Consider the following 11,196-nt stretch of genomic DNA (forward strand, 5'->3'; position numbering starts at 1 on the left):
CATGTCTGTCTGTCACAGAGTCAGGGAGTCAGGGGCTGATTCCAGGGAATTATTTCTCCGAAAACCAGAGAGGTGGCTGTGGGATGGGTGGGATGCATGTCCTGTGTTCTGTAGGAAGGAACAATCTGTGGCGTAGCCAGAGGGGTGCAAAGCACTAAGTTTTGTAGGGAGCCACACTTGGCATGCAAGGGGTCCTATCCTCCCTTCTGGAGCCCTTCCAGGGAAGGGGCCTCTAGCAGGCTCCCTGCAAGACTTAGGCTGCAATCCTATCCATACTTTCCTGGGAGTAAGCCCCACTGAACACCATAGGACTGACTTCTGAGTAGGCATGCACAGGCTTGTGCTTGAGTGCCCTGCACCCCCTCTAGCTACGCCCCTGGGAACAATGGACAAGGAGGAGAGCCGCCTTCTTCCCACGATTAACTCAGCTTGCCCGGAGGGGAGAATAAAACCGGCAGCGGAGAAGCAGCGCCTTCCCTTTTCCCTTCTTTAAGATCACGGTCTTTGAGCCTGATCCTATGCCTCTCTACTCAGAAGTAAGTTCCACTGAGTTCAATGGGGCTTACTCCCAGGAAAGTGTATGTAGGACTGCAGCCTTACACTCCCGGGGAAGTGTGGATAGGATTGCTGCCTTTAAAAGCCATCCTGCTGGATTCTAAGACATCGGAACTCTGCACGCCCCAGAGACCGCATTTAGACGTTCGACACGACACGTGTCAGGACAGAGGCGGGTTATTTTTTTTACTTTGCGTAAAGATCCCCGGAGGGGGCCACCCTAAAGCTTCTCCAAGGGCATCGACCGTCCCAAGAAAGGCATTTAAAAAGTTCAGGAAAGGAGGCGTGTTTACTCAGAAGTAAGACCAATTCTAGTCAATAGGACTTACTCCCAGGTAGGATTGCAGTCTTTGGAAGCCATCCTGTTGGCTTCTAGGACAACAGAACTCTGCGCGCCCGGGTCTGCTTTCAGACGTTCGACACACGACACGTGTCGGAACAGGGGCGGGTGGGTTTTTGTTCTACTTTGCGTAAAGTTCCCCGGAGGGGCTACCTAAAGCTTCTCCAGCAGCATCGCCCCCCCCCGCCGAAAATCATTTCATCTGCGATGGAAAAGGAGTTAGGAAACTAGGAATGTCTACTTAGAAGTAAGACCAATTCTGGTCAACAGGACTTACTCCCAGGTACGGACTGCAGCCTTTGGAAGCCATCCTGATGGCTTCTAGGACAACAGAACTCTGCGCGCCCCTGGGTCAGCGTTCAGACGTTCGACACGACACGTGTCGGGGCAGGGGAGGACCCGAAAGCTTCTCCAGCGGCCCCAGCCATCCCGTGACTTCCCCTCCCCCCCGCTCCTCCTTCCTCCCGCTGAGCGCCGCTGCCGCTGCCTGTTTGCGCTCGGCTGATCCGGAGCGGAAATTCCTTTCCGTTTTTGTGAATGACCCACTCATTAACAATTCATCCCCACCGACCTGTTCCAGCCGGCCCGTCTCCACGGCAACCAGGCGTTCCGCGAGCGCTGATTGGCCGGCGCGCGCAAAATGTATCCATTGAGGACGTTCCGTGGTTGTATCCATTGAGGAACTGCCTGGCGCGGGGCGGGGGGAGGAGGAGGAGGAGGGGAGAGCGTGCGGGGCTGATTAAAAGGGACATTGAGCACATCAAGGGGACTCGGGGAAGGAGGAGGACAGAACGGGCGGCAGGAAGCGGGTGGGGGATGCCCAGGAGGCGCTGAGCCGCGCGGGGGAGAGAGAGCTCAGCTACCCCAGGGGCCAGTGCTGCGATCCTAGCCACACTTTCCTGGGAGTAAGCTGCCTTGTCTGTAACGGGACTTACTTCTGAGTAGACAGGCGTAGGCTTGGGCTCTCAGGCTGCACTCCTATCCCTCCTTTCCTGGGAGTAAGCCCCATTGACTCTAACAGGGCTTCTGAGTAGACAGACGTAGGCTGCACCTAGCCCTACTTTCCTGGGAGTAAGCTCCACTGCCTCTAACGGGCCTTACTTCTGAGTAGACAGGCCTAGGGGAGTGCTGTCGGTCTCCCCCCCCCCCCGGCCTCTCCATCGTTGCGCGCAGAGGCGCCCAGGCGCGCGTAAGCGGACTGCAGCCTCTCCAGCTGGGGGAGGAGGAGGAGGGACCCCCGGCCCGGCGCTTGCTCCGGTGAGGCTCGTCCCGTGAGCCCCCGGGCCGGAGACCCGCAGGAGCAGGGCACGGATGCGCTGACCCTCCCCATGCTGGAGACGCTGCGGCCGCCCGCGCCCCCGATGGCGAGCGGCAAGACGGTGGCGTGGCTGCACGAGCAGCTGGAGCGGGGCGGCGAGCGGCTGCTGCTGATGGACTGCCGGCCGCAGGAGCTCTACGAGTCCTCGCACATCGAGTCGGCCGTGAGCGTGGCGCTGCCCGGGCTGATGCTGCGCCGCCTGCAGAAGGGCAGCCTGCCCCTGCGCGCCCTCTTCGCCCGCGGCCCGGGAGAGCGCGACAGCTTCGCCCGCCGCTGCGGCACCGACACCGTCGTCCTCTACGACGAGAGCAGCGCCGACTGGAACGAGAACGCCGCCGGCGGGTCGGTGCTGGGGCTGCTGCTCAAGCGCCTCAAGGACGACGGCTGCGAGGCCTTCTACCTGGAAGGTGAGGCGAGCGCGCCGTCGGCGCCGGGGATTCCCCCGGGACCCCCCCCCCAGCATCCAGCCCTGGGACCCTCCGCTCACTCCCAGCATCCGGCCCCCCAGCACTCAGCCCCGGGACCCCCCAGCATCGAGCCCTGGGACCCTCCACTCCACTCCCCCAGCATCCAGTCCTTGGACCGTCCACTCCCCCAGCGTCTAGCCCTGGGACCCCCCCATTCACCCCGCCCCCAGCACTGAGCCCTGGGACTCTCCACTCCACCCCCCAGCATCCACTTCCCCCCCAGCATTGAGCCCGGGCACTCTCCGCTCCTCCCCCCAGCATCCAGCCCTGGGGTCTTCCTCTTCCCCACCCGCCCAGGGAGCGTCTAGACTCCAGCCCCCTCCGTCTGGGCACCAGGCGTCCTTCTCGCCGCCTATTGTACTGCACTGAGCGTTGCCAGATGGCCGTGGATTGGTGAAAGGAAAGCCTCTTTGATCCCATTGAGGGAGAACGTGCCTCTGGGCTCGTGGAAGCCTCCCTGGCAGCCAGGCATGGGACAGGCACCCCCGCTTGCCTGGCTGTGGGGCATGCCCCTTGTTGAACGCTTTGGGAAGGGTTGCACTCTCCTTTGGGAAAATCCCTGCTCCAAAAGACTCCCCTGACAGGTGTTTCTGTTTTCCTTGCCCCCCCAGCAATTCTTTCTGCACCCCCCCCCCCACAAACTGAAGCTCCCATGTGTTGGAGGTAGGAAGGGAGGAGGATGATAGTAAAAGGCCCCTGTGCCTAAGCATATTTATTCAAAAAGAAGACCTGCTGGGTTCAGTGGGTCTGCAATCCTATGCACACTTTCCTGGGAGTCCCATTGAACACATTACGACTTACTTCTGAGTAGACATGCCTAGGATTGTGCTCTGACTCCCTGGTAATTGTGTTGCAGCCCAGGTCTCAGGAGTCAAGGAGGCAGCCCTCCCCCTCGCAGGTGGGGGCTGAGTCTAAAGTTACCAGACCCCAAATGACCAGAATATGGGGGAGCTATAAACTCTTAAAAGCCACTGAGTTAAATTTCCTGGAGTAAAGGGAGGTCCTTTCAGACCAGGATGCCCTTAAGGAAGGTCTGATAATCCTATTACCTCCTGCCTCCCTTTGTTTGAAACTCCAGAGCCACTTGTAAAACCTCTTTAAGCCTTTGATAGGAAATGGAGGGGGGGGGGCTACTGAAAGCCAGACACTCCCTCAGATCAGTGGGCTAGAGCAGGGGTGTCCAAAGTTTTTGGCAGGAGGGCCACATCATCTCTCTGACACTGTGTCAGGGGCTGGGTAAAAAAAAAAGAATTAATTTGCATTTAAAATTTGCATAAATTTACATAAGTTTACATAAATGAATATATTAAAGATGAACTGATATGAATGAATGAAGGTCTTGCAATAGCTCAAGGCCTTTAAAAGGCCTGGCACAAAGCAAGACCAACCTTTCCTTCACTGCCACTGCTGCATCACAGATGTGAAACAGCAAGCAGTGGAGTGAAGCAAGCATCCCACAGCTCATGGGAGAGGTCAAGCAGTCACACTCACGCTGAGAGCAGTTGCATCTGGCCAGTGCGGGCTCCAACAAATCTCCGGAGGGCCAGAGGCTCATTGGAGACTGGGGACTCTCCGAGGGCTGCATTGGGAGTCCTCGAGGGCCACAAGTGGGTTTGGGCACCCCTGGGCTAGAGGAAAGGGGAAAAAGTTTCCATGGTATCCTGTGAGTTTAGGGTTGGTTCAGAGTTTCTTTAAGGGATTTGAGATAGAAAATACCTTGTTTGGTTGGAATCTGCCAAAGCTATTTGTATGCCTCTAATAGTGGCAAAAGTATCACAATCATCTTAGGAGACACTTTTCTGTTCTTTAATAGGATTCCTGAATGTGTTCCTTGATGCAGCTGTTTTCTGCATCAGTAGGGTGGCCTGCTTTCCAGTGGCACAGAACCCCTCATTCCAAGAAGGAATAAATATTTGTAGGGTTGATTTTTATTTCCAAGCATCAAGGTTCAGTAGATTTGTGAGTGTTCCTTGGTTGGTTGCTGGGATCCACAGGACAGAGGCCGTGTCTATCTCCAGAGTGTCCAGGGAGTCTGCTTTTTGCGTCCTCATTAGACCCCAGCAACTGTTACCCTGCACGTGCCCAATCTTGTCTGATCTTGGAAGCTAAGCAGGGTCAGGCCTGGTTAGTACTTGGATGGGAGACCGCCTGGGAATACTGGGTGCTATAGGCTTATACCATAGTCTTTCGAGGCTGAAGGTTACCAACCAACCAGACCCCAGCCAGTTTTTAGTGGCTCAGTTATGTGACTTTTCAATTATGCGTCTTCCAGATTGAGGAGCTGGCTAGGGAAAAAAGCATAATGTGATCTCTAATCCAAGCAATTTCCCCCCCTTTCCTTGCTTTTTCTTTCCAGGTGGTTTCAGCAAGTTCCAGGCAGAATATGCCCTGCATTGTGAAACTAATCTTGACAGTTCATGCAGCAGCAGCTCCCCCCCCTTGCCGGTGCTGGGCTTAGGGGGCCTCCGCATCAGTTCCGACTCCTCTTCAGACATAGAATCGGACATTGACCGAGATCCAAACAGTGCCACTGACTCTGACAGCAGCCCACTCTCCAACAACCAGCCTTCCTTCCCAGTGGAGATCCTGCCTTATCTTTACCTGGGCTGTGCCAAGGATTCCACGAACCTGGATATTTTAGAAGAGTTTGGCATTAAATATATCTTGAACGTCACCCCCAACCTGCCTAATCTCTTTGAGAATGCCGGCGAGTTTAAGTACAAGCAGATCCCCATCTCTGACCACTGGAGCCAAAACTTGTCTCAGTTTTTCCCTGAGGCCATCTCTTTTATAGGTGAGATGTTGTTCATTGTGATGGGGGGGGGGATTACTGCCTGATGTGTCTGTTTGAACTGTTTTTCAGTTATTAGTGGTCTGCTTTGCATGGGCTGTCACTCTCAGAGCCCATCAGGCTCTGAAGAACTGGACAGATTCTTGGTTTAAACAAAGTCCTGCTGCATAGGGCTTGCTTGCTAAGAGAATGTTTCTTTTTTCTCTGGGGAGGGGCAGAAGTTTTTCCAAAATACTGGTCCACGTTTGTATAGTAATTCAAATTTGACCTGCTTCCTCAACCTAGTTAGACTGGTGTACTATACACTTAAGCCTCTTTTGTTGTTCTCCGGACTTCCATGGGGTTAGATAGGCTTTGGTTGAAAACAGTCCAGTGATTGTATAATTTTTTTCCTAGAGGCAATCCAATCTCTTTACAATGACACTTTTCCCCCAATAAGCTAGTGTCACTTAAACAACTGAGACCTGCTCATGAGTAAAGTTAGAACTGTGGTTGCAGTGTCTCTTTCCCTTTTCTTTATGAACTGATCACTTTATGCTTCTCTTCCGCTCCCCCCCTCTGGGAGGGTCATTGTGTTATCTGTCAATGAATACTGTGCTGTAATCTGATTGACTAATACTGGTAATAGGGGCAGAATGTAGGTAATCTGAGCCCAGCAAGACGAAATGTGGGCTGGAAGCCACAAAGAAACTAATCTCCAGGCATTATAATGCATTTCCTATTACAAAGGAGCCCATTTTCTAGCAATGTTGACATCCTGTTTCTCCTAATAGGCTGTCCCCTGTGACTTCCCTCTTTCTTTTAAAAGGGCTGAATGCCTCCATTGTTCTGCTGTACTGCACAACAGTTGGAGAATAATTTAATGGACTTTTGCAATCTGCCTGTCTCTATAAAATGGTGACATTGTAGAGTTTTCCTGCTTATTTACATGCAGGGACAAATGTACATAGAAATCGTGTTTTTTGTAGCCCAGTATTTTGCTCAACATCTTCTTGAAAAGTGATTGATCTTACTACTATAACTTCCTATCAGAGGATTGCAAAAACTAGTCTGTTATCCTATGCCAATGCCAAAACAAATCACCTTGGAAATACTGTGACAGCTTCTGTCCTCTTTTTTCCTGCTTCTGTATTTAAATAGAAAATATTTGTACCACTTCTTAGATTTAAGAACATAAGAAGAGCCCTGCTGAATCTGACCATAGGTCCATCTAGTCCAGCTTCCTGTATCTCACAGTGGCCCAGCAAAAGAGGATTTCCTCTTTTGGAAAATTCCGGTATCCAACAACAACCAAGTTGCGCAGTCACCAGGATCTTTCAGTGCAGCTCCTGCTGGACTATACTACTTCAAAGTGCAGGTGTGGGATTGAATGTTTCAGTGATCCCCAGCGACTAAAAATACTTGCTGCGCAGAGAAAACTGTTGTATCCGGGAAAGATCTGGGCTAGAACAGTGTGTGCTCATTTTTCATTGTGCAGGAAGTATGAATGCTTATCTTAGATAGTCAGTTTCCTGCAAAAATGAACACTTTGGAGAAGATGGCACTAGGCTAGCCTTCTCCATGATGTGCTGTTCTTCTATGTTTAGGGTTGTTTTTTTGACCACTGGGGAGTTTTCAGACATGGGTTCCTACACTTGCTTGTCTGAAATGCTATAGTCTGGAAAAGGCTGCACCACATAGTTCTGGGGCTTGTGTCACTTTTCCTTGATGGAGCTAGCCTACTGAAGTTCAAAAAAACCTGGATGTGGTTCTGAGATAGCCTGCCCCTGCCATGGGCTGTCCCATGATGGAGAGCCCAAATGAGAATGTGTGACCTGATTTGCAGGCTAAAAGAAGCACAGTTTTTAAAGCATTTATGCGAACGCGTTTAGTGAAAAGCTACCATGTAATGGTCATCATAGTTCACCCAGTGCTTTGACGTGCATTTTCTCCAGCTGGAAGAGCGTGTGTATCTTACGGTCTCTTGTCTTTGTCTCATTATCTCCACAGATGAAGCTCGTGCGAAAAATTGTGGGGTGCTTGTGCACTGTCTGGCAGGCATTAGTCGCTCGGTGACAGTGACCGTTGCTTATCTGATGCAGAAGCTCAACTTGTCCATGAATGCAGCCTATGACATTGTCAAGATGAAGAAATCCAACATCTCCCCCAACTTCAACTTCATGGGACAGCTGCTGGACTTTGAGAGGACTCTTGGGCTGAACAGCCCCTGTGACAACCGCCTGCCCAGCCAGCAGTTGTATTTCACCACTCCTTCAAACCAGAATGTCTTCCAAGTGGACTCTCTGCAGTCCACGTGAGTGCTGGCCAATTCCCAGTTCGGGTCATGTGATCATTCCTCAATGCTTTTCTTTGAAACGGCAAAGAAACCCAGTTCTCTTGTGTGGGCGCTGTGGCTGCCTACGTGCTGGAGAAAAACAACAAAAAAAGGTTACAAAGTGTGGGATTGGCTCTTGCAAAAGGAGGGAACTTGCTAAGTTCTCCAGGGGGAAAAAAAAAAACTGACAATATTGCCTGGAGGAAGTCAGCATAACTTTGCTCAATGCACAAAACACCCACCTATGCAGTGACTTGGAATGGAGGACTTCAAATACACAAATAGGAGGGGGTGGGACGAGAATGGACACTCTGAGCACATGTCCTCTGGTGAGACTGGGAGAATTCAATGTATTACTGTTCTGTATTTGTAATATAGATTTGGTTGTCTTCCATGAAGACGGATGGATCGATTGATTTCGAGAAGCCAAAGAGAGCGAGCGAGAGAGAGGTTTCAAATTCAATGCATTTGGAATATTTTGTTTGCCAGGAGGCTTGTAACACTTGGCGCGATCAATGTAAATGTTTAATCTTGAATCAATCAGCAGCGTTGGGATAATGATAGGTACAAGAGATCAAGAGCTGTCATCTTTCTCCCGTCTTGAGTACTTCTTTCTTTTGAGTGCAAAAGACAGATTTTCAGCATGCTTAATTTTACTGTTGAAATGAGGCAAACTTCCTTCCTTGATGAGAAATCAAATGTCTGTGCTTTGAGGTTTGTTTGTGACTGGATAAAAGACTATCTTTTTTGTGATATTTCCCCCCTTTTCTCTCTCTCTCTCTCTTTTTTTTTAGTGTGCCATTCATGTGGGTTTTCATTATGACTTTTTAAAAAAAATTTTATTATTATTTTTGGGCCTTACCATTGTAAATAAGTTAGCTTGCAGTTTTTTTCCTTTGGGAAGAGAGTTGATGTCTTCAAACGGAGGATTCAGGTTTTTTTTTCAATGGGAAGAAAGAAAATTTCAGATGTGCTAAAAGTGCATTACCTCTGTACAAACCTTTCAGGGAGCTTCACCTCAAATGCAATATCTTGCATTTATTTTTGTATCAAACTGGAAGTCTGTGTGTGTGTGTGTGTGTGTGTGTGTGTGTGTGTGCGGTTGCTTGTGTGAGAAAGAAAGCATGAGTGTGTATGTGGAAAGACCTTGCACACCTTGTTGTCGATTTTAAGGGAGAGTCTAATTTGCCCGTGTAAAGTTGGGATTTTATTCTAAAGAATGTAAGATAATAAGTTATTAATAAATAACTATTTTTGGCTATCAAAAAGCTGGCTGGTTTATTTGCTGTATGTTCAGCATGACTTGAAAGTTTTTGAGTGGTTTCAATATAACCAGTTGATGGCTAACCATTACCAGGTCAGACTGATCCCCCAAAAATGCTGCAGTTAGCACACTGGCCTGAGCTGGGCAAAGCTCATCCAGGCCGTGGCTGCCATCCTCAACACCTGAGAGTGTCCCCAAAGGGTGAACCAGGTCCCTTCAAGAGAAGTGCAGCTCCACCCAGAACAGGATGACAATCCATCATCTGGGTCATAGGTCTCCTGATGGATTAATAACATTCGTGCAAGGAAAGTGCCCTACAGGTAGACCACAGCTGCCATACAAGGACATCTGCAAGAGGGATCTGAAGGCCTTAGGGATGGACCTCAACAAGTGGGAAACCCTGGCCTCTGAGCGGCCCGCTTGGAGGCAGGCTGTGCAGCATGGCCTTTCCCAGTTTGAAGAGACACTTGGCCAACAGTCTGAGGCTCAGAGGCAAAGAAGGAAGGCCCACAGCCAGGGAGACAGACCAGGGACAGACTGCACTTGCTCCCAGTGTGGAAGGGATTGTCACTCCTGAATTGGCCCTTTCAGCCGCACTAAACGCTGTTCCAGAACCACCTTTCAGAGCGCGATACCAGAGTCTTTCGAGACTGAAGGTTGCCAACAACAATATCTTGTCCAGATTTAATTTTAACTCTGTCTCATTCAGCCCAGAATGTTTGGTAGAAGACACAGGTTTTTTTGTTGGGGGGGGGGGAGCCATCTCAATTATGTCAGTAAAATGGTTGCAGACAAAACTTTTCAGCTTTACTGTGCAGCTTTTTGGAACTGGGCAGGATGATACCAGGACTGGTTCACACATGCGCATCGGTAGATTTCTCATACTGGCATAAACTTGGGTATGTGTCATCGAAAGCAGGTTCAAAGCTTAGCCAGGAAGCTTCCTGGGTGACCTTGGGTCAGTCACTTATCTCTCTTCCTCTCCCTACCTCACAGGGTTGTTGTGAGATCAAAAGGAGGGAAGAGTCTAGGTATACCACCTGGAGCTTCTTGGAGTAAAGGTGGTATAAAAATGCAAAAGATAAATGAAACTGTGTCTGCTGGACAAACATTGTGCTTGATCTCATCGGCTGCAAGGCAGCATGAACATTGTGGCCGTAGCTTTGGGTTTTTATTTACTTGTTTCACACCCAAACAAATATGAATAAGCTGGGATAGCTTGTCCGCACGTGCAAGTCATCAGCAGACACTGCAGCGATGCAGTCTTGAGTTAAAGTTGGAAGGCACTGTGAGCACTTGCAGATAAATACGTACGATCCTCATAACCATGTGGGCCAAGTGACAAGGCTGTTCTAGGCTCCTTCCCCAAATGCCTTCACCCAGTCATTTTCCCGTGCACGGAACAGACCTGTTGCCTCGGAAATCCCACCCACCGTATCTTCCTTTTTGTGCATTTCGGCTCAGCTGGGTCCTCCGTTCTGTTGCTGATCTAGAGAGCTTATGACTATCCAGTGATGCCATGTGCAGTTTTACATGCAGCAAGGTTTGGAAAAACAATCTGAGAATTGGCAGTGGGGGCAGGGAAGACAAGAGTTGATATGGGTCTGGTGGGGGTGTTGTACTGAAACAGGAGTGGCTTGCTATGAAATCTGGTGTCATCTAAACCAGTGTTGATCTGGTGTCATCTAAACCAGTGTTGAACAGTTTCTGTCCTTACCCTTCCCTGGACTGTGTGGTTCATAGCTGAAAAGTGCAAGCAGCTCAAGCAATTTCCTGTCCAGCTGCAGCTCAAGTGATCTCTCTCTCTCTCTCTCTCTTTCTTTCTTTTCTTTTTTTTAATATGGTCTGCAGATAATTTTAGGCAGTTTCCTCTTTGTAGATTATTAATCTGCTTTCCTCATCGAGCCCATGGAGCTGGGCTCCTACTGTTCTGCCGAAACCAACAGATGGCCTCCCCGCCACTTCCTCTCGTCTCACTGCGGGTTTGCTGTCAGGCCTCTTCTGAAATTAATAACGTTCCCTGGCAGACTGCCACAGGCCATTACCGCAAAAGGGAAGTCACACATCTGAATCGCAGGAAGCCAGGCAGGGTCATAGTGTGAGCCGAACCAGCTGAGCATAATTTGAGCCTCTCCCATTCAGCAAGT

The 11,196-nt window shown here is 50.1% G+C and overlaps 1 protein-coding gene across 1 annotated transcript; it reads left to right on the plus strand.

The window, feature by feature from the left end:
* The first annotated feature begins 1,682 nt into the window (after positions 1-1,682).
* DUSP6 (dual specificity phosphatase 6) lies at positions 1,683-9,037 on the plus strand. The gene is made up of 3 exons (XM_066634286.1): positions 1,683-2,620; positions 5,037-5,474; positions 7,461-9,037. Exons 1-3 carry the CDS (start codon positions 2,224-2,226, stop codon positions 7,766-7,768), a joined length of 1,143 nt encoding a protein of 380 aa, XP_066490383.1. The 5' UTR covers positions 1,683-2,223; the 3' UTR covers positions 7,769-9,037.
* Positions 9,038-11,196: the final 2,159 nt, after the last annotated feature.

The sequence above is a fragment of the Tiliqua scincoides genome, chromosome 7 (assembly GCF_035046505.1).
Source record: "Tiliqua scincoides isolate rTilSci1 chromosome 7, rTilSci1.hap2, whole genome shotgun sequence".
Taxonomy (NCBI): domain Eukaryota; kingdom Metazoa; phylum Chordata; class Lepidosauria; order Squamata; family Scincidae; genus Tiliqua; species Tiliqua scincoides.